Source organism: Lates calcarifer, linkage group LG16_LG22 (genome assembly GCF_001640805.2).
Source record: "Lates calcarifer isolate ASB-BC8 linkage group LG16_LG22, TLL_Latcal_v3, whole genome shotgun sequence".
Lineage (NCBI taxonomy): Eukaryota > Metazoa > Chordata > Actinopteri > Centropomidae > Lates > Lates calcarifer.
Genome location: NC_066848.1, coordinates 22,342,349 through 22,367,231, shown reverse-complemented (window position 1 = coordinate 22,367,231; position 24,883 = coordinate 22,342,349). Strand labels below are relative to the sequence as shown.

Below are 24,883 nucleotides of genomic sequence, written 5' to 3'. Positions count from 1 at the left end.
TGTTAGAAGTGGGCCTCAAATATTCGTTACATCATTTTAGGCAAGTGGTTGGTGGCCATAACAAAAAACCTATTGACAGATGTTCAGTTTAAGCTCCACTGTTTTATTCAACGAGGACACAGTAAGCTAGGCTGGTAGTTCCAGTACAGACAAACAAACTGGTGGCTGTAATGATTCATCAAGTCAGTTGTTATGCATACAACATCTATTTCCTGTGTGTCCACCATGTCTTCTCTGTTCCAGAGGTCTGTGCCTTTTATTAAGTTAGCGGATAGTCTTTTCTTATCTGAATTGATGATTTAAGGATGCTGTGCTGTACGCTGCATGGATTGTAAAACCATCATCTCCACTATATAAATAAAACAGACTTTGTATTTCAACAGTGTTATACGACTCTGGCTTTTGTCCTCTGCATCATGCACAGTATGTGTGTGTACATACATCATTTTCTGTGAATCTATTGTGTGTACACAATTTTACTCATGTGTGGGAAAGGTTGATTCCACAAATGAAAACCACTAAACATGGAAATAAAAGAAGTAAAAAAAAAAACACTAAAATGCTGACCATAAATAGTATCAAAAATAGTGTATGATATAAAGAAAATTTCAAAAACTATGATGTCAAAAAGTTAAAGGATGTGTTGACATTAATCCTAGTAGTATTTTGGTGAAACACACCATAGAAAGAGTTGAATTCAGACTAACTCTGGGCAATGCATTCATGAGTTTAAATGCCATAAAGCTTCTTAAACCATCCCACTCTGTGGGGTCAGCTCTAATGACTATTGTGACTGTCTGTCTCTGTTCAAACAAAATGGCAACCACATCATTGAATGTCAGACAGAGACAATCAAAGACAGAGCAAATGGCTACTTGATGCCTGGCTGTTAAACAGTTTTTATCTGGGCACAAAGAGATCGCTAGTCTGACTGTGCCACAGGAGCATCACAGGTATTAAAGCCTGATTTACTGCATTGTAAATTTTTCAGTTAATATTTTATGAGTAATACATGTGGAAATTTGGTGGAGTACAATGAAAACAATCCTCTTTTCACACAATATAACAATGGAGGTGAAGATTTAGTGCCTGCCTTTCACATTTTAATAAAGCTTACACTGCTCCTCATCTCTTCTGTGTAGACTGAGTCTTGGCATGGATTCAACTGTTTTCAGTCCTGATGCATCAGATTTGCTGGTATCTCTGTCATTAGTATGTGGTCTATTTTTAAAGTACTTAAATACTATCAGGCTACAGCTGGGCCCTTTGAAGCGTTGTCCAAGTTTCTGATTTAAACCAAGACCTTGGGGAGAATGGCACAGCCAAAAACTGGTTTTAATTCAGAGCTGTAACCACAAAATACACCCTTCACTAAAATAAGGTTTATAGCCATGAGGCAAATTGAGTGTTTTGTAAATCCTCATTCAATTTGTGTGTTGCACTACACTCCCACAGACAGAAAACTGACAGCTGCTGTATGTCTTAAGCATGTTTCTACAAATGATTCCTACCTGAAAAAATACAGATCAGGTTCAACTTTCCCTTGTAGCACCTGTCCCTCTCATGTAGTTTTCAGAGTTAGAGCCATGACAGTCTCACATGCAATGGTGTCTGACAACAGATACACTCACACACACAGTAAGCCTTGGGCAGACAAGCACATTGCAGTCAAAAGGATTAATGCAGGTCCTTTGCAGTGGAATGTAAGGTGTCTGTATTTACAGCCTTAATGAGCCTCAACTGGACCCTAGGCCAAACACACACACACACAGACACACAGTATCTTCTCCAATGGGACCACATTTGTTGTGATACAGTTTTGCAATGGAGAAAAAATCTCACGTGTTAGCTTTTATGAATTATGAGTGAATTATAAATTCTTGCGTTGCATGTGCCTAGCCAGTGTTAGTAAGAATCATATTACCACTGCACACAGTGAGCTTTTTGTCCACCTGTATGTGGAGAAATGTAAGTGCCATCATTTATCTTATCTGTGGGGTCTACCTCATACGTTTCATAAAGACCCATAATGTCACACTCTGAAATAACCAGTCTAAAGAAAACACTGCTCCCTGATTTCAAGCTCTTAGAGGTCATCTTTCAAAAAGCCACAGCCTCCTTTCATCAGTCAATGACTGCTCGTGACTTCATGTCCCACAGCTTGACAAATGTAATCAATCACAAATCATCACAATTAATCAGAATCTCATCCTAAGTTTGACACAAAGTCAGTGGTTTGCTGTTTGTAACTGGCAATACAGGATAAAGGTCAGATATGAGATGGCCACCTGACTTCATTATAGGCACCATGAGGGTTTGACATGTTGAGACCACTCGGTCAGCAGAAAGAGGAGCAGTGTTAAACTAAAGAGAAAAGAGGAGTAGAGATGATACAACAGAAGCACATTGGTTATATATACAGGAGTAGTAGTAGAAGAGATCAAAATTAGAGAACTTAGATTTTGCTAAGTTTCAAAGTCACTTCTTATCCCAATTTAAGTTATCCTAACACAAATAGAATGAATAGTAGTTGAAGTGTATTTCATAATTAAAAATATTCAATATCACAACATAAAAACTTAAATAGGAAATTTGAAAAAGAACTGCAAAATTAGAGAGCACCTTGGCATACTTGTTACAATTATCAATGCTAATCTGACATATGTTGCTAATTTCCTTGATTACATAGCAAACCCTATTTATCTGGCAACACCCTGATGTGCATATGTGCTGGAGTCATTCAAAGTACAGGCCTCTATACCTTTTACTATTTTTTGAAAGCTGGAACCACAATATTTCATTTGTATGCTTCTTTTCTGCCATAAAGTTACTGCTCTCTAATTTTGAGTTCTGTATTTTCCACAATATAAGGCTAAAACATGCAGTAGAACAGTTGAGCAGTGAAGGTCACCAGTATAGAAAATCAAGTATTATTATAGTATAGTATTATTATATCAAGTATTGTATGAATCATTCTCTAATTTTGATGTTTGCTGTATATAAACTATATACACACATATGTGTAAGCATTACATTCAAGCTATGGCAGAAACAAGGACAGAACTTTAATTGACACAACCCAGAGACCACAGTGTTTTGAATAAATACTGTTAAGGTTCTAAAGCTTGCAATGGAGAAAAAATCTCATGTGTTAGCTTTTATGAATTATGAAAAAAGCACTTTTTCCACTGCTGTACTGACATCTCTTAGGTGATGTGAAATAAAATAATCAGATTGTTCAGTTCATTCTAATAATTATTCTAATTAATTAATTCTAATTCCACATTACATGCATCTAGACACACTTGAGTTCTATAAAAATCCTGCGATGATGGTAAAGTACAGAGGGTTCAAGTTTAATGGAATACATTCATACACAACTGATTTGCAGTAGAAAATGTGTTTTCTAGGAAACATAATCCTGTACCGATTACATTTAGAGCTAACAAATTAATGATTCATGTCATCAGGTAATTAAGCAAGGCTCAATTTTGAATTAACATGTCACAAACCAGTTGGCTTAAGGTGCACCTGGAGGTTTCGGAGCTCCTGGAGCCTGGGGTCCTGGAGCCAGTTGCATGTGTGGTAACCCAGCTATCACTGGAAAAAAACGAAGCTACATAACACTACATTTTACTGAAAGAAGCAAGCTACGCTACAACCTGTAGTTTTTGTTTGTTGAATAATAATAAAATAATAAGCTACCAGTCATATCAGATCAAGTAAACCAAGTATTTCTAATTAATTTAACTGGTCATTTGTAAGAGCTTGTCACACAGAGTTTGTGTTCTTGTTCTTTCAAAAGTTATTAAGTCTCACTTTGATTAATGCAGCGATTATGTTTCCTCCAGAACAAATTTAGCCAAGCAAATTAGTAGGACATTGTATATGTACTTTGTTTGAGCCATAGTTGTTTAAGGATTATCTGATAACAACAGCCTGATATATTTGATTTTATTACAGTTATGATCAATAAACTCATATGAAAATCCAAATAAAGACAACAACTCTTCAATAGAGAATAGGCAGAGAGATCAGTACGGCAGTGATCACATATGCAAATAGTATGGGAGCCCTGAAGGCAAAAAGTCTTCTTGTGTAAGAAGTTTTGCCAGGATCATTTTTCTTGGGGATATTTTTGTTCATCTGTGAAAACAGGTGAAAATAGTAGTTTTGGCAGAATAATTTAGACCGTATCATTTTCTTTTCTTTTCCTTTCTCTATTTAGGAAGTGTCATTTTGGCCACAAGAGGCTAATGTGTAACTACTAACCCAGTTTAAATTAAATCAGGTGATCTATCTTCCAGGTGATATTTTGGTCATAGTTAGACTAGAGTAGTGTGGCACTATCTCCCCTGAACACAGGAGAGAAAACAATTTAGATCAGACTTAGAAAATGGATCATCAGGGCTTCCATAAAATACTGTATGAAAAGACACAAAAACAGCAGTTAAAAAGAGAGTTACCGGAAAGCCTGCTCGTCCAGGAGGACCCTGAAAAAGGGGTGAGAGAAAATTGGTACAAAAAAGAAAGAGTAAATTTTATAGACAAAGTCTACATAATGGAAGATACCTGCACTGCGCCAGATCAGAATAAAATGAAGAGCAGACTTGAGGTAGTCACCATCTCGTAGGGATGTCACCATACCAGATATTTGGTAGTCAGCACCAATTCCACTGAAATTCATGACTCTCAATAACAAATTGGATACTTGGATATTTAGAAATTGTTTTTCTATTGTATGCAGTACCTACCTACAGTACTACAGAGTATATACCTATGGTTGTGTAGAAAAAATATATTCAGAATTTTGGCATCAACTTGGTACCATGACATCCCCACCATCATTTATATTTTATTTTGGCCTTTTCAGCTCAGTGATGCCACACATAAAGAACACAGCTGATGTAGTAACATGCCTCTATAAATTCTGGTTAAAAGGCATCCAGTGGGTCATATTTTAACACAACACAAAGATTTTTCTCAATGTAACACTTTCTTCATCTCACGACAAAGACGCATGCAAAGGTTGGTTTTATGAGAACACATGCTGAAAGTCCTTATGTTGCTGCATAACAAATCCTATTCTAAACTCCTAACCCTACTTGAGTACCTTGTTAATACAGATAAGTCAATATGTTAGTATTATCATTTAAAACAAATCACAAGGAGCTAGAAAATAATGTTGTCTCTGTTATGTCTAGGTCAGAACAAGAGGGAGCACATTGTCAAAAGTCGAGTGTATTTTGTTTTCATTAAGTGAGCGGAACACAAATCAGTGCTTCTTCTTGTGTGAACAGTTCTTCAGTAAAGGATGGAGGGCTAATTGGTTGGAAGTCAAAACAGGAGCTCTTGACATTTTCAAAAAGCTGCTGAAGCATTGACTCTTCACTGAGGACAATGATAATTGCCTATTCTTGAATGCCTTGAATGCCATCAATATTCCTCCAGTGAGAGTGCAGTGCTTCCCAGAAAGAGAGAGAGAGAGAGAGAGAGAGTGTGTGTGTGTATGTGTGTGTGTGTGTGCACCAGGACAGAGGAAGTCATCTTTCTCACGTCAGTAATCTGGGATGGAAAGAACGTCAAACTGAGCTCTTGCTTCTGGACTTTGATGAGTGATTTGTGTATTCATTTTGTGGAGTGAATTGATGGTGTACTGTGGTAAATACCATCTCAATTAAAGGAATACAAAAATCTCTTGTGACTATTAGTTTGCTCTTTAGCAGAGAACAGCGGCAGTAGTCAGATTAGTATAGTAACAAAACTATTCTAATCAATCCAACAGTGTAATCCATTTTGTCCACAGTTGATCTACATGTTCAGTACATTCCAAACAATCTTGATAAGGTAAAAGTGTGAGACACAGGCATATTGGGCAAAAATAGACTTTTGGGCTTCATTAAAAAGCCAATGCTGCCCTCCCAAGGGTTGCAGTTGCACTGAATTTAATGTAGAAACATGCACCACATACTTCCTCTGTGTTTTGTTCTTGTTTCCACAGCACCAATTCCATCAGCATAGAGTAATGTCAGTCATTATGCTGACACTCAAAACTTCCTCCAGCATTTATCCAGAATGAACCCAGAATTTCACACATTAAAAATCTTTTAGCCTTCACTTTTTTATGGGCATTTAATGTGAAAAGAATGGATCAGAGTTTGGGGGAGCCCAGTGTCTATCAATTGCACTGAATAAAAATGCATTTAACTAGGAAACAAATGGACCTTGCTTTTGAGGGTCAGGGTTCCTTTCAGGTTTGGGACCTTTGCCTTGGGAGCAAGTTGTGCATTTAGTTACATTGTGGAGGAACTATGACACATACAGAAAAGATTTGTGTGGCAGAAGTGGTTTGAGAGGATTCTGAGGATTTGTATCTATACAATTTGTTTTTTTGCAGTGATAGTCAAAGATTTTCAGTGGAATATTCGTTTAACACTGTTGTGTGGTGTATTCTGTGTTACAGGTTTATTTTGTTTGGCTTTGTAATATGTCTTTTTCTTTGCTACATAAAAGTCATTGTATTCTTATCTGATGTCGGTATGTTGTGAACTAACAGCAGAAAAACCGAGGCTGTGACTAAATGCTGTCCTACAATCTAGGGCAGTAGGTGCATTTGATTTCTGCTAAAGTTTGTGTGGCTTAATTTTACACTGTGCCTTCATCTGCATGATAGAAATTTACTTGTACTTCAGTGTTGTGGGTCAGTGTGGTCAGATGAGCAGTATTTTTACTGAGTCAGACTGTCATGCAGTTGGAGGGCAGTGTATGAAGTTGCACAGCCAGGTGATGAGTGTGAACATACTGCACATAGGTGCCTGCCCATTAGCTACTGGGTCTCCAAGGCCTGTCTGCAAGGGGTAAAGGTCACCCACTGCCGGAAGGAACCTTTCACTTGAATTGCACAGTAACCCTCCAACATGTGGTTCTTATTTGGCAAAATGCTGCTGAATGAATGGGAAGGCAGGGAGGGCGTGGGGAGAGGCTTTATTTGGGCATCATGCGTAGGATATATGGTCTCCTGAGTAGTTCTCTGAAGTGAGTTGGGATGTAAAGCAGAGAGGTTTGATTTACCCCATTCTTGTATTACCTAGAAGCTGACTGGTGTTACCCTACAAATGAACTTGAACACACACACACCCACAACAAAGAAAACATCAGCGAATAATCATTAGTTAATAAGACCACCTCCCTCTGTGTAGCTAGATTGAATTTGTTTCAGATGGATGCGATAGGAGGTGCTTTTTTGTTTTTGAGCTTTTGACTGACAGTTGGTGCTGCTATCCTGTTCCGCTTCATCAGAGCCACATGCTGTTTCCTATCATCTCTAATTATTTTAAAGTGTGTGCACCCATTGAAGGGCCAACAGTGCCAAGACCTTGTGATGTGACCTGTGAACAATCATGATCTATTATGTTTACAAAGGATGCTATTTAAGGAAATAAACCACTGAGAGAATATAGTAGCCCTGTGCTAGACAAACAATCTGGCCATACTGGGACCCTACACTTTGTGTAATGGAAGCTGGAATGGGAAATATAGTGTATCCACACATATCCATACATGACAATCATGCCACTGCTCCATAAAACATTTACCTGGACCCCAGACTCTTAACCATAACTGATCCTTAAACAGAAACATTTTCTGAAGGAATGGATGTAGTCTTTGTAGACCAGACAGATTCCAAAAGGTGAAAAGCCTTCCTGTATTATTTTCTAAAGGAGAGAGCTGGTTAATGTCATTCAGGCTTTCTAATACTAATCTACTACAATACTTCTGTAAAAGAGAAGCAGGAGGAAGGGTCAGGGCGCACAAGTATTTGTAACAGCTAAAGTTTCATTTCAACAGAACTGAACCAGTGGATTCACTTTTTTCAATTTTACTGTTTTGGATGACAGTGATAGAAAGATAACATAACAAGATCAGACACAATATTTAAAAAAGGCATGAAACCTTTTTATTTACATCTGAAACACACTGTAGTCAAACCATCTTTATTTCTGTTTATTTGTTTACTTTGTGGGTCTCTGAGGCCTGATCAGCAGCTCCTTTGCATTCATCTCCCTGTTCTGCTCTTTGTTTTACTGGGATCTTTTTATAAACTGATCTCATCTCAAAAGAATTTCAGATGAGAATCACTTTAATTTTTTAATGAAAAAAATCTTGGTATTTGTTGTGAAAACAATTGTAGGTCAATTGAAAATTTTAAATTCTAAAATACTGAGCCTTACTTTGGTTATGAGTGTTGGGTATAATGTATGTGGAATGTGACCATGTCTTTGAGTTTAAATTCTCAGATCCTGTGGAGATAGAAGTGTGCGAGGATGGAAAATCTGCCTTTTGTCTGACCTCATGTACCTTCAAACCTCTTTTGTATGAACTATCCCTCAAATTTTCCAGGGAGGGATATTTGGCAGAGATGATTTTAAAACTGTCATGGCTCTAGAAAGGTCAAACTCATTGTGTCCAGATGCCTGGAGCAGTGTTCCTAAACCTGGTGCAATTGAGGCAAAAGAGTCAGGAGGTTTTCCATTTAACCAAATGCTTGATTTCAGATATTCGCATGCATTCAACCAAAGATGTAATCTGCTCATTCTGTGCAGAATCGCATGGGGCAGAAGCCTTCCCCAGCACTCAGTGTGTGAGCGGAAGGGAACACCTTAGACAGGTCACTGATTTTTAAAGCGTAGTGTAGAATCATAGAATATACAAATCATTTGGTTGATGACATAAAAGGAGCCACAAAATGGAACTATGTACAGACACCACTGCATCCACACAAGCAACACACTGGCATCTAATATGTTGGAGGACTTTCAGGGTCATCTACTTCACACCATAATACAAAATTAAGTACAGTCACTTTACCACATGCAGGTCACACACGGCACTGGTCTACTTACTGGAGGTCCTGCAAGACAAAGAAAAAGAGAGAGAAACATTAACATTCATAGCTTATGACAACATTCATTGCATACAAACAGTCTGAATACCTCAAATGTCCTGCTTGTGATTGGTGCGTAGTGTGTAGAACATTGTGAACAAGATTAACCTGGGACAAAGCTGTGGGCCCATCTTCTGCCCCTGGGGTGGCAACCTAAACATGTTACAGAAATATTCTCTGCAGCCTATATGCATTTTTATAGAGAGGAAAACAGAAATGTACACTATGAACAACACCTCCTCCACATCAAAAATGATGTTTCAAAGCCAGGGCATGACCGACATGCTTAATCTATCTCCTCAAACAACAAGTTTGATCATTGTGTACTGGAAAAGTACTGGAAAAGTGGACCTTGTTAGGTCCAATCAAACTGCCACAGTGAGCCCTGAAACCTGACAACATTTTGCTACTCTGACAGCATTAGACAAGGTTTTACTACCAATCAATCCTGGGACTGAAAGAAGGGAAGACAAAGCAAGCAAGGGAGATCTCAGGTGAGACATCATCATGTGTAGCCTGAGCTGGGGACAAACAGTGGAATAGCATTGTTACTCAAAGAATTTCCACTACACCCAGTCCAAATGAAAGCAAAGCAAGACACTTGGAAATCAAGGTTAAACCCATAAATCACTTTGCCTGTGTCTGCTGCTCATATTGACCATTTATGAGAAATTATGATCAGTCACTGTACAGGACAATAATGTTATCTACTCTGATTTGATTCTTTTAAGTCTACACTGTATACAGAAATGTGCATTTAATTATTTCCATTCTGGTCTAAATCATGGTACCCAACCTTTTACATTTAAAACCTTGCCTGACATATTTGTGTTGAGCATGTTGTACAATTTAAATACTCAGCTCCTATTGGGCAATTATTCTCTCACACTGCCAATTTACTGGCTCATGACAAAAAAAGCATATTACTGGAACAATGTGCTTCCACACATATTTTCTCTTTAAAGTTATATAGTAGAATTGGGAAGCTCCAACCATCAGCTTTTTTTCCTATCAGTCTGAAGTACTTTAACTACTCAAACAGAGTAAAAAACAACCATGTGTTTCTGCTTCATGAGGAAATGGAAACAAGTGCTGCTAAAACTCTAAAGGTCTTATTTTTTGCTGCAGCTGGACTTGACCTAAAAATGATGGCATGTCTTGGTTCTCTTTCTTCTGTTAAACCCACCCTCTGGAATCTTGATGACAGTTTGGTCATGAGGATCACAAGAAAAACAGTTTTAAAAAAAACAGTGCCACACAGGCTGGCACTGGAAAGTTGCTTTGCACATTTTTTCACTCTTTTCAATTATGTTGCTCCTGTCTTTTATTCTGAGGCACTTTGTGACATCTGCTCGAGATGCTACAGGTAAACCTATTTGCAGAGTTATGTTATTTTCATCTCCTTGAATGGAAAGTCAGCCATGTCTGTTTGTGACCCTCAATACTGGTTTCTACTCTAGTGTAGACCTTACTGAGTTGCTGAAGCTGTAAATCTAATTGAGGATACTGACGTCATTTCCTCTGTATCTATACACTCTCTCTGTACTCTGGTTCGGTGGATCCACTCTTGGGTGTCCCAACCAATTTGCCCAAATGCTCTGCTAACCATCAAATCCCAACGAAAAGAGAACATTTGCAATGTATGTAGACTAACAGTATTTAAATCTCCCCCTATAAAATACACAAATGTGAATTTCTTGAGTAGCTGGGTTTATTATCTCCAGACAGGTAGACATATCAAAAAACCTACTTTGTTTCGTAGTTTAAATTGTACCCAGCTGAGAAACACTCATTAAAAAGAGAAAGGAGAGATGGCAAGGCCCAGCCCATGACTCACAACCAGCACCATAAAATAGACCCTTCACAAAAACCAATATGCTGCCACTTTGACCTTTTCACACGCACAATGAGAGAGCCGGGAGTCATCCGACAAAATCAATTACTGCTGAATCTAGACAGGGGTCACAAAAGATGTTGTTACGTCAATCACAGCAAGGTGGGGAAAATCACTAATGACACCTCTCTTCTGTGAAATGTCAAATCAGATCCCCTGCTTTATCTTCTGTGGAGATTTCTTCTGTCTGCTCCTCAAATGGGTCCATTCCAGCCTGGAAGCCAGCTGTGAGCTCAATTTGTTCACTTTGAACTCACATAAGATAAAAAGCATTTGGAATAAGGAAGAGAGACAGTTCAGTGGAAGAAGAGGGAATTTAATGGACAACTCAAACAGACATTTGCAGTAGCTGGTCATGTTTCCCAGAGTAACATCAGAGTAAATTTCCTCCCCCCTGGTGCCGGGGTACTGGGGTTTTCTCCATATTTTTAAAATTCAAAATATGTGTATCATGTTTGTTCAGATTTGACTGACCAATGACTCTATGACTCAGAGCATGAGTCATAGAGCATGATTTGATGTAAATTGCAGCCACTGGGGGAAACATACCTTAACTGCCTCCATGAACTGTGTTGATGAGCGGGTGAGATCATTGGACTAAACTGAAATAACTAACTTCCTGTTGTTTTTAGAACACCGGTGTGCACCTGTCCCTTTCACTTAAAATACTGGTCTATCTTTGCCTCATGTGCCCCCACCAAACCCCCCACTCCTCCACCCACAGCAATGTTACCATGCCCCCTGGAGAAACCTCTGCCCTAGTACTACCATCAGACCAGAAGTTCCACTTGTACACTAGAAATATAAAATTCTAATAAACAGATATCCATAGAATTTTCTATTTATGAAGTGATGTCAGGAGTACAATGCATTTCTGACAGGGCATGTTTGCTGTTCCCAATAGTCAACACATCACAGTTCAAACAGAACTACATGGCCTATATTACTTCAACATTCTTACCATCACCATCAGTGTGAAATCTTAGGGGCTGCAACTTTAAACTAACAAGTGTGACCTTACCTGTTACATATGATAAGCACTCATAATCTTATCATTTATGAGGTTTCCTTTATAAGAAGGGATGTGTGTTATGAAGTCTCAGTTACAGCAGAGAATGGCTGAAGTTGTAATTCTCTCCCTAAAGGGTAAGCTTAAACCTTCTCCACATGCAAGAGCAGGGAGAGCAAACATGGAAGCAACATTCCTGTTGCATTCTGGGCCTGCCATCACATCCTGTTGGTTGGAGCTGCTCACCCAGGGGACACACTGTAAAGCACCTTGATCCAAAAGCATTTTGGGAGGCCTGGGAGAGGGAGGTTCAAATATAGCGCATGGACTGGCGCCTGATGAGGGCCACTGAAGCAACAGCTCTAGGTGCAATGAGCAGTAGGCACAACATGAAACAAACTTCACACTACACACACACACAAAGGGAATTTGCTTGACTAAACTGATGTGTGTGAATTCCAAGCCTTCTCCCCTGCTAGGCTTTATGGTGTCTAACCATTGCTAACCCCTGTTGTTTTTGCTTATGTAAGGGCACTGGATAGATGCGGCTGGAAATGGAGATCTATTGCATGCCAGCATGGAAGTCATGGGCATTCCCCCTTTGCTGCTCCTATTAGAGTCCATCATTTACTCATCACTACCTCTTGCATGTATTTAAAGTAATTACACAACCAAATGTCTGGCACACTTTGATATACTAGCAAGTAATATACAGTAAAGAAAGAGTATGCAAACACAGAAATTATTTGCTAGAATAGAATCATGAAATCGCTAGAACTGTGGCAATGTCCTCTTTATTTTCAACTTACTTGACCTTTTATGATATGAACTGGTTTGGTAGGCAGGTGGGCTGCCACCTCGGGACTATCTCTATCCTAGCATGTGGGTCCAGGAATAACCAGGAATTTCTGAGAATATTCTGATCCCAAAACTCAACATGGCCTCCCCATCATCCCCTGCTCTCTCAGATTCCCTGCTTCTGCAGTTGCTCTTGTAAACACAGCAGTGACTGGTGCAAATGTGTCCGCTGTCAAGCTTATTCCATCTTTCAGACTATACTCAAAGATGACTGAAATATAGGACATAGAAAGCACATATAGCCAGAAACATATTAGCCAGGCCAGCTCACTTTAATCCAGGAAAATAAACGTGATGAGTGGTGAGCATTTCATTGTCCACAGGAGGGCGTCATTACAGTTAACCCAGCTTCAAGACATGAGGGAGACTGCTGAGCTTAGTATTGAGGCAAATGCAGGCAGAATAATTACATCTCACTTTTATAAGGTCAGTGAGAGTTGGGTCAAACAAGTCGTCATACAACTTATTTTTTACTGCCTTCCAGAACAACACATATAAGTGTTCTAAAAATGGCTGACGTGCTGTTGAATCTGGTTATGGTGCAGTATGTTTAAGGCATGGTTTAGACAATAAAAATTAGTTTATTAAGGTTAATGACCTCATGGTTAAAAGAAAGCAAGTGGGCTAAGCACGATAGACTAGACTTTACCCCAGCCATGTCCTCACTCAGATATGCTAGGGCATCCTCCAAATGCTGATGAACCACCTCAAATATCTAGCAGATGGTGAAGGCATCAGAATTCTTCAAATGAGCTTGGTTGTATACATGTTCTGAAGGTCCACAATTGAAGTCGTAGGTGGGGCAAAAACTGTGCTTTTAGAGCAGCTACCTGCTTCCCAGTTTCTCAAAAAGAAGTTTGTAGTTGTAATACAGTTTGAGGCACACCGAGACCACTAAGGCTGCATAAAGAACAACGATCTACCACTTTCTAAACAAAGGATGTCTTTACACTAACAAAGTTGTGACCCAAGTACTCCACATTATTCAAAAACTCAATCCACCCTAATGTCAAAGGTTTCATTTAGAAATGTGGTGACAGGAAAGCCGAGCATGTCCTATAACCTTGGCTCTGAGGCCAAAACCACTTAAAACTGCAGATTTTTTAGGGGAAAAGAATGCAACACTAAGAAAATTCACTTTCACACTTTCACACATTTTCAGCTTCAGTTGTGCAAACAGTGGAGGGGATTTACTGAAGGGTGTGTAGCTACTAAAGGATAAAACTGAGTGAACTTTTGTACTTCCCTCCGTCAAAGGGAGGGAAAACGCCTCCACCTCTTATTGAGAACTGGAAAAATCATCTTTCAAATTTCATGCCTTTTCACCATTTGTTGCAGACATCTCCCCTCACACACAAAGGCCTTTAGTTTCCAAATGAAAAATGTGGATAGACCGCCTTCTGAGGGAGATGAGTGAGGTTAATAGACTGTGTTGTAAAAATAAAATCAGACTGACCTCTCCTTGCTCCTCTGCTGTGATGGACATCCATAGAGGAATTAATAAACCCTAACTTCATTGATGGTGGATTCAGAGCCTCAAGTCTCAGATCTCATTATGACAAACAGTTTGTCAAAAAACCTTTCCCCTGTTCATTTCCAGCCTGTCCAGTGAAAAGAGAAGCTGAGTAATAAGATGAAAAATTCTGGGCAGCAGGCAGCTGAGCAGATGCAGTTAGGACAAGGATTCCCATTCTTCATCCTCATCCTCTGCATATTTGCTACATACAAGACAGCTCCATTTCCATGGCGCCCTTATAGCTTTGTTCCCTTGTTAAACATTAAGTCATAGTTTTAAAGCTGCCTGTGATTTCTTTGGCTCCATGCTGACCTGATGTCATGCTATGAGAAAATGTCAAATGTGAAGAAAAAGGAGGCATGCTAATATGAAAAGATACTTTTTAATATTGCTGAAAAGTCACTTTGAAACTCTAGGGGTAAATATTACCTTGGCAGCTTGAGAGGGGGTGAACCTGCATCTAGCCAAATTTCCTACGTCATTTATTTAGAAGAGAGGTTCTTGGCCAAAACGTCTCAGAATTTTTACATCTATAGCCTCTTTGTAGCCAATATGCTTTAGGGTTGGGAACAACATGCCACTGATGCTGATGAAATATCCATGTGTAGACTGTAAAAGTACGGCTTATTGGCACTGAAAGTTCTCTGCAATATCCAGTTCATCAAAAAATTCACACAGCAGATCATCACTAGGATAACACTGTATCTTTGAGAGAAAAGCCAGCATTAAGGAGGCAGGTAGTCACAAACTCCACTAAGACAGAACAATGGCTTCCTAATGACATCCATGGCAATGAGTGGAACTGAAGTAGAGACAAATGAATCACACCATACCCTTCACTTTTCTTTCCTTAAACCATGCATACGGCTACATCAGTCTAATCATCTGACACATCATCATCTATAAAGTTGTTGATTAACAGTAATCCAATGGACACGGAGTAACATTCATGTTTCTAGCCATCTGATGAATGAAATCCAAACCTTCACTTTTATTTTAGCGAATGGGAGGAGGCTAGGTTGCTTTGGCTGCTATTGTACATCTTCCTGCTGCTGTCAGACTCTACAACCAGCACTGCTCCTAGTTTCACCACATACTCAATGGACCATTTTCACTAGGTTTTTTCTGCACTTTAATTAACCCAAACAGCTGCTACCAGTTACTCACTGTGTGCAATTCCATTTCAAAATGTGCAATATCTATATTTAGTTCACTTTCTATGTATAAAGTTGTATATTGCTCTTCTGTTAATATTTTTTATTACATTGTCATGTTTATACTGTTGTGTATATTTTTTATAACCTTATCTTGTTTTTATTTTTGCCCTTACTTGTATTTATGTCTTTCTAACTTTTTCAATCACTTGCTGCTGCAACAATGTAAATTTCCCCATTGTGGGACTTATAAAGGATAATCTTATCTTATCTTATCTTATCTTATCTTATCTTATCTTATCTTACTGTTGGACTTTCCTGTTGGACAGTTCCTGCTTTTGTCAGTCTGCTGTTTGATTTTGGCCAGGCAGATGATGCTAAAAAGCTCTGTATATCTGAATGAACTGAGATGGTGCTGCAATTGTAATTGTCAATATAAAATGTTGATTAATGCAAAATCAAGAACTGATTGAAATGTCCTTTATATCATTTTTTTAGTTCCATGTTCCCATGCAACAAACATGTTACCTTGAGCTTGAGAAGCTAACAAAGCCCAGGGTCATCATTAAGAAACTGTTTTCCAGGTGATGAAGATGTAAAAGATTACACTGACAGAGCTGGGAAAGGGCATCTTCTCAATGCCTTTGAGTAGGATGCACCCACACTGTAATCCGAGAGGGGCCCCTTTGCTGTTAAATGACCTTCAAAAGTTTACGGGCCTGTCATGAAAACCAATATGTCATCCAACTCATGCTTCCTTTGCTTGATGCCACCAACTAAAGGAAACAGCAGAGCTGCAGGAAGTCAAAGAGAGACTGGGGAGTGTGGAGAAACTGGGAGACAGCAGTTGCAATTCATCTGCTTTGGAGTTTTAAAATCATCAAGACTGATTCAAATGTGTCCTGTGGGTTTTGGAGCTGTTCCCAAGAAGCTGTGGGTGGGGTAAGTGGATGTCTGAGGTGGGATTTGAAGTGAAAAGCTCAATGGGTGGAGAGGCTTTAACAGGCAGAAGCTCTTCCCAAGGAAGAACTGCTAAAGGGACAGGGATTTGATTCAGATGCTATACTGTAGTATGTAGCATCATTACAAAGTAAAGCTATGTAAATATAAACAGACTTGAGATTGTTGGGAAATAGCAACGTTTACAACGTATACAATAGTTCAGGCACTTCCTTATGCCTAAGACCAAAAAATGCAAATTTTATATTTCTGTTTGTGTACAGACAAGATCCATCATGTAAATTAGGAGGTGTTGCTAGATGTACTTTTGAACACTAGACAGAGGTTAGCTTCTTTCTAATTCAAAATAATCTCAAATCTAGAACAGCAAATGCTTCCTGGTTCTTGCTCCATACATAACACAGAAAAATGGAACTGATATCAATCCTTTCATCTCATTCTTGGAGAGAAAGAAAAGTTTTCCTAAAAAAAATCAACTATGTCTTTAACAAATACAGATTTCCTTTAGACCAAACATGCCTAAAGAACTCATTCACAAACCCTTCAGTTTCTCAATTCACTACTTTGTCCAGACTTACATTTTTTGATTTATAGATGTTACTGTATTTAGTAGAATTGATTTCCAGTCATCTTGTCCCTACAGACTCACATCACATCCACAAGTGTTGGATAATATACATTGACAGAGCTTCTTGTCTAATTTTCTCATATGTTTCCAGACCTTCAGTGAGGAGGTCTGTCAGTCTATCTTAAGATGGCAGCATTTTTCTCAATTATCTGTTGAATGCAGTTTTTAACAGGCTGAACAGTTCTAATGAGCAGTATCCAGGTACCACTGTCCTCCTTTCAGCCACACATTTACAACAGTCTGTGGGCATCATGGGAGGGACACCCCACCCCTGTTTGACTTTTGAGCACATTACTTAGCCCAGACAAATGGCATCTCAGCAAATGTTAAAACAACAAATTTTCCAAGGTAAACCCACTGAGTGTTTTATGTATGGGTTAAGACAACAGTATCTGCATTGTCTAGTTTTGCAAGGCTGCCCTTCCTCCGTCTTATGATGCTTAATGTGTTTATATCCATGTTTTTCATTAGAATAGTCTTCAAGATGCTATCCGAATACTGTTATGGTTTTTAGAGTAGAGGGAAAATGGCTGAAATAGATGAAAGTGTGACTAAATATTGTAGTTGAAATAGCTGACTATACATAACAGATCACTGGCTGAATAGCTGAAAGTATAAACAGCTAAAACAGATAGTAATGGATAGATGGTTGGGACAGTTAGCTACAAATATGCAACCTTAACCACAACCAACCAAAACATTAGTTCATTTGTGTCAAGTGATAACCACATTTATGCAATTAACAGGTAAATAATGGCCAGGGCTGGTTGAATTTTTATGAGCTAACATTTTTCAATTTGTCAATCTTGTGTCTGTTTCTCAGTCTTATTCATTGCAGGGCTACAGATATACATCATTGTTTTCTAAAAAGTGTAATCACAGCATGAATTTTGAATTGCAATTATTTACTTTTCTTACACCCTGTGGTCTTAAAACAACCTAAACAGACTGGTTTGGCCTCTTCGGGTTCCCCTATGTGCACTCTGGAATCTGTTCCCCATGTGACTTCATCAGTCAGTCTTCTGCCAAGTTTAAGAATGAGGTGCTATGAGAATTTAAAAAGGCGAGTCATTCTTAAATTGAGTTACCAGGCAGGAGAAAAGGTAGCCGGCACACTGCACTATGTAAGCTATTAAAACAGAAGCTCAGACAGAGAGAGAGGCAGAGAGATTGCTAAATAAATGGAGGTAAAGTAAATCCTTTTACCATGTGTGCTCTAAGTGTTTGCCATTTGTCCAGCATCACACTCCACACAATCCGTAGTGTTAATACATTTTGCTTGACTAGCTCTCAACTGTTAATAATAACACATAAACATCTCATATCTTGTTAGATTTTAGAGGGTAATCAGAGGGATCTGGCTCCACTCAGCAAGGGTCATTCACAGCAAAACAAAAAGTCAGTGATACATGGTAAATGGACTGTACTTATATAGCGCTTTTCTAGTCAGATTGACCACTCAAAGCACCTCACACTACAGATCACATTCACCCATTCACAAACACATTCATACAGACGATCCCTCCACAAAAACTTTTCAAGACACCTCCTTCTGGCAGGAGGCTGTGCTCCATCAAAACCAAGACCTCACGCCACACAAGAATACCTCAATACGATCTAAGCCCCCCCCCGACATGTAACATATGAGCAAAAATACTGATTTCAGCTTCTCCAGTCTGACAATTTGCTGCTTTTCTCTGTTCTGATAAAATGGAATAAAAGGCTAGTAGAAAACCTGAGAACTGAAATAATGTCCATACAAAATGATCATAAATTAGGCCTAAACTGTACAATGTCATCATTATGTGCTTGTGAATGGTACATGGTCTCTCTATTGTTATTCAGGATGACAGAACTCTATCACCAGTAAAGGCCAATGTGATCCACACAGAGGGCAGAGTAATTCCTGCAGTAAATCTCGAGGTCAGTGCTCAGTGGATATACTCTCCTTAGCAAACTGCCTGACAAAATAAACAGTAATGGCTGATGAGAGATGGCATGTCCACTGCAAAGACAAACAAAATGAAAAGCTCAATCACTGGATGGGATCGGGTTTCGTATGGAGTGGCCCCAAATGAGAAAAACAGGCCTAGCTGCAAAAACGGCATTTCACCTCCAACTTGGCAGTGTTATGACTGAAACATTCCTTCATCTCACCACCAGCGACCCCTTCTACACTTCCTGGTTTTCTGCCTCTCTACCATCCAACAGGGACCTAATCTGATGACAAAACAGAGGATGAAAAGCAAAAATATTCCTAGGTGGACCATGCACATTGATATGTGTCACCACAAACATTTCACTGCCCTGTACCACCACACTGTGCACATCTACTGTTGTGTTGGTCAACTGGAAATGCAGACCTGACAGGGCTGCTCGAGGAAAAGCAAGGGTGGGTCACCAAAAACAAATATAAACCTTCCTCTGAGGAACACTGATATCCACACTAGTTTCATGATAATCTGACCAGCAGCTGTCAAACATTGTTGCTCTGTAACAAAATGTTCTTCTGCCAGTGGAGTAAATACAGGATAAAGCTCAGTCAAAATTACCTAAATTATTTCACTATTATCACTAAATTATGTCATTTGATTCCATGTTGTAGTATACAGCAGTGGCAGATAACTTTTAAAGAGGCAAGCAGAGTCAAACAGCCAAATACACCCCACCCCCCATCCCCATCCAAAGTGAGAACTAATGCTGATTGGAGATTATACATCACAGTGTCATTTGTAACTTGCCATGGCTACCTCTTACCTCTTGCTTAGGAAGAAAAGACTGCTGAAGTCATTTTCTAATACAGAAGTACAGTTTTCACATACATTGTGTATGTGTATACAATTCATGCAATAGCATATCTGATCTTAGAACAGTGGAAGCTGAGGCAAGCACACTTTTAAACTAGTCACCTGTCACCCTTCCCAGGATTATCCACAGTGTGTGCACACAAATGTCTAAAAAACGTTGCTCCACCTCTGGTAGACCAGACCCAGCCTTTGTCAATGGTACACAGCCACACCCATGAAAATGCCAGAAACTATAGGTGGAATGGCTGGTAGTCAACCCAGCTTCCAGAGATGATGAATGAATGAATGCTAACAGGCAACATCAGATCCTTAATGGGACAGAACACTGCTCTGAGATAAAAGGAGAGATATAATTTCTACTTCAGTATTGTTCTTATGCATGTCTATTTTTAGCTTTAAGTGGTCAAGCACTGTTTGTCTTGCTTGTCCTGACCGCACCTCACTGGTATATAGAAAATAGTGTGTCAGATGATTTTTACTCTGCAGAGAACAACAAGACTAAGGTCTCTATTTTATGTTGGTGTCTCATCATCTCCTCAAGTTTGACAGTTTGGTATCTTGGTGATGCCATAGTGGGAAGTATCAAGAATGAATGTATCTGCTGTGGTTCACCACTCGCCTGTTCAGGGCAGGTCAACTGCTCAGCACACTTGTGTTCCATAATATTTTGGTCACTTCTACAGTGAAAGCATCCATTTCATCCTGAAGTAAAAGGCTTGTTGTTATGTGTAACAAAATCAGTATCTTACATTATTAAACTAGAAATTAGTGATAGGTTTCCTCAGTCACTTTCTACAGTCCACACCAGAAATCAGCCCGGTGACACTGCTCCAGGCCTTCTGACAACTCAAAGTGTAGATGGGGGAGGGGTTAGAGGGGGTCTTCTTCGGTCTTCTACGTGTGTGTGTGTGGTGTGTGTGTGTGTGTGTATCTGGTTATGAGAATCTGAACAAGTGATTAAGACCTGGAGGTGGTAATTGGTCATGCACTTCCAGGAACTTCAAAGTTTCAAAACACAGGCCTTGGTCCTGCCACAAAATCCAATAAACCAATCCAGAGTTGCTGCTAACTCCTTGGGGTGACAATAAAAAAAACTCCAGGGTTTCCAGACAAGGGAAGCTCAGTGCTGGCCATATTAGTCCAGATCAACCATCTGCTAGTCAATTGTTAGCTGAAGAACAGAAACAGGAGGCCATTGTTTGTCTCTGTGTCTCAGATCAGAGGAGTAGAACCTGTGAACAAACATGGCACGGCTGCCCAGTGGTACCAGCAGCACAGCCCTGCAGGCAGTTGACCTGTGGGGTCCATTTAGGCTCACTGGAGTGAAACTGAGCCACTGCAAAAACACATGTGACTGTCCAAACCCCTTTAGTGGTATTGGGCCTTGTAATCTGGGATACAGATGTCATCACACGTGAACAGGCACAAGAAGGTGTGGAACTGTGACCAGAACACCATATTTTCAGTTCTCATTCACAGAACTCATTCACAATTCAATGGAAGCTAAAGGTGTGGGTGACATCTGCTGTGACAAGATGACAGGCCAGTTAGAAAGGACTTCAGTTACATTACAGGGTGACAGTTAGAAATCTGACAGAGCCAGGCCCTTGTCTCTGACAAAGTGTGGACAGAGAGTCTTCTCTCAGTGGCTAAAGAACAATAGCAGAGCAGTGTGGTTGTGTTGGAGAGCCCCCCTGTGTGAATGTGAAGCATGGAGCTGCTGGAAATAGTATGGTGCACTGTGAACTTTCCCTGAGTAAACAAAGTGGCAAACGACTAAAACACATTTGCCTCAGAAAGCATCACCTCCTCCTACACTGTAAATAACCCTGTTTATGTTAGGAACATCAAACAGCTGGTTAATGGCTAGATGAGCAAACCAACTGGCTTCCTCCCTCCTCCTTCAGCAGGGCATTGCTCACCTCCTTTTACCCCCCTCCCACCCCCCACTAGCACACAGCACTCTCATTTCACAGCTGCTGAAGTCATCATACACAGAGGCACGGTGTCATCATCTGGCTTCACACACAAACAGAGGTTTAACCTCTGACCTGCGTAGATAAGAGGCCTGCTAACTACACGTCCCCAGCTACATAAGATTTCCTCACCTCCAATCAGGATTTTATCCACAGACAACATCAGGACGTCCCTCCCTGTGTCAAAACTTAACACCATCACACAAACTGCACACTCTTATAGTCAGACCATGATGTTTCTATAGGTGGTAATCAGACATCAGTGTTGTAAATAAAACAAAGACATAACTTTTTTTCTAAGCAGTCTCTTAATTTCACACAAAGCAATTCATTATGGGCCAGTAATGTCTGTCAACAGCACTGTCAGAAAACAAGTGGTTTTTTGTTTTGTTTTTTTGACAAGTAACATAGAGTATAATTCAGCAATTGTAAGTTACCCCCTTTTGAACATCTTTTATACAAGATGAATCAGACACAGGAACCATTCTTGACCTCAGATTAAAAATGAATGAAGAAAGGATAGAGATATAATGAAACAATAAGGTAATGGTCATAGATACAATGAAATCTGAGCTATCCAAACAATTTCAAACAGACACTTTCTTTTTAGTGTGAGGCTGAAAGACTTTTAAGGGGGGTGGGCGGGTTGGAATATAGTGGGGGTGCATAGCAATGTGGGGTATTAGTGACACCTTTTAGTAACTTTTCACAGACCTTTATCTCTGGATAAAGTCAGTGCTTATACTATATACTGAAACAGTCTTTAATGTAAGATGGTTGTGATGATTTTATATTACAATAGGTACTGCCCTCTCTTTTTTGATACAGTTTTTATTTGAATGTATCTTTTTTTATTATTTTATTATTTATTATATCATCAGTTGTGAATCATCACTTATTCAAATTAAACCACATTAAGCCATCGCAGGTGAAAACATTTGATGAAACAAGAGAGTGAATAGTGAATAGACATGGTTATGATAAACATGTGCTTTTGCTTTTGCACATTATCCCAGGCATTATGCCTGGGTGTGAGAGATTTTTACTGAAACTGCTCAGATATTATGAACATGTTATGGACTGCTTTACGTGATTCCCCCACCGTGGTTCTTTAAAGGGTGACCCTTGTCTGGCAGGCATTTTGTCCATCTTTTGACGTGAGTTTGATGGCAGGACTCTGGGAAAGCTTCAGTCAGTTTACAGCATCCTTAGTCTGACTGATACACTGCCCAGCAAACACTAAACTATTCTTAGACTTGGGGCTTTTATGTCAACTGCAATTGTTACGTGTGTGTTGAAGTTTGGGTGAGGTTCTGGAAAAAAGCTTAACCTGCCTGCAGCCTCAGTCTCCTGTGAAATGGATTTGCATATCTCATTGGCAGAAGTGTAGAAGAGGCAACAGTTTCAGTTTTTCAGATGGGTTGCTTTAATGTTTGTGACCTGGAGACCAGAGAGATAGATGGATGAACTGGTGTGCATCGGACCACACCAGAGGTGGCTTTTCCACGTCTTTAGAAAGATGGATTGACAATTCACTGTGTAAGAAAGAGTCCACCTGAAATTACCGTCTCCAGCCATTATTGGATTAAATCTGTGCTGTGTTACTGGAACCTGTGTGCTTCGATAAAGTGTCTTTCACCTCTCACTTCTTCACAATAACATGCTTCAGTCATCCCAACTTCAACTGCTTTGAGCTTTTAGCTTCTCGCTGACTAGCGCAGATCTGAGTGTCTTTACCAGACAGCTAGAGGAAAGAAATAGCTCCTGTGTGGGAGCACTGCACATTCTTGGGCTGCTGAGAGGAATCTTAGGCACTTAAGGTCCAGATCCAAATTCAAACAACAAAGATTCCTTTTAAAGGGAGGATAAGATTGTTTCTGTGGTGTGGATTAAATAAGAGAAATGCATGGAGAACAGAACAGACCACCAGTTGTATCTGTGTAAAACCTCCAATATTTATCATTCATATAAAAATTAAGCAAAGCATCCTAAAAACAGAAGTGAACCTTACAGCACTACCTTCAAGAGGAAGAGCACTCTTGCGATTAATCATCTCTGTTTGTTTTCACAGGACCATAATCTCGCAGTAAGCAATGTCCAAGTGCTTTTCCTTCCTGTCTCTTGTCCAAGAGAAACCTCTAGGTTAAGCAGCTGAGATAAGAGTGAAAAATATGTCTTGTAGAAATATGACAGCCATTTAAAGCCTCCAACAAGGAGGTGGGTTTGAGGGTGGTGGGATTAAATGTACTTCAATAGCTTACTTGGTAAATTCAGTTTAATGTACATTTCCACAAAAGCAGAATAACTAAACTTCACCTGACCATTATACAGCGCAGTCTTCATTCCATGGCTTTAATTAAAATTTAAATTGTCTTGTGCATTGCTCTACCTCTACAGTTTTGGGGGCATCAGTAAACAATGAACTGCTTTGTATTGATTCTACTTTGGTCAGTCAAGTCTATAATTCCTGCAGATGCTTCACATCTTCAACACCTCCTAAGAAAGAGGATGGAGTTTGGGATAGTCTATAAAGTGAAACATGTTTTCATTGATGGTGGACTACCACCATAAAAAATGGCAAGTAAGAGCAATTTATTAAGTGACTACACAACTGCTATTGAAAAGAAACACACAGAGACTTTGTGACATAACTGTTATATAACAATGCTGCAGGGGTTTGCATCAACAAGTTAAAACAAGAGAAGTGTGAGAAAAACACATTCAAAGTAAAGGCCTGTCTCTAACATGTGCCTGTATGCAAATAAAGCTTGCAGCAGGCACAAGGCAAGACTTCCTCCTTTAGACTTAGACAGTAGGGTCCATCATCATGTCACAGATATACCTGTTCCCAGATTATCACATGCAATTTTAGGGTCAGAGTGGGTGGGTGGGTGTTTGAGGGCCAGAGGTCACAATGAACCCTTCCAGAGTCTCTGGAGCCTGTAATGGATCCCCCTCCCTTGACTAGGCAGCTTCTGGTGCAACCAGAATCTCATCCTCACCGCCCAGTCTGCACAACCCCTCCCACACTGCTCCATTAATAGCTAGTGCTATTAGCAGTGAAAAAGTCCTGGATCCTCAGAGAGGACTACACAAGAGAAGGGGCCTATCCTTGTAATAGACCATTGATGAGGTGA

At 39.6% G+C, this 24,883-nt stretch overlaps 1 protein-coding gene across 1 annotated transcript in view; it reads right to left on the bottom strand.

The window, feature by feature from the left end:
* Positions 1 to 24,883, bottom strand: part of LOC108895316 (collagen alpha-1(XIII) chain-like) — a 111,048-nt gene that overhangs the window by 61,087 nt on the left and 25,078 nt on the right. Inside the window, exon 3 of the mRNA XM_051076474.1 lies at positions 8,904 to 8,911. Within this exon, the coding sequence (XP_050932431.1) occupies positions 8,904 to 8,911 (8 nt within the window). The remainder of the gene's footprint in view (positions 1 to 8,903; positions 8,912 to 24,883) is intronic.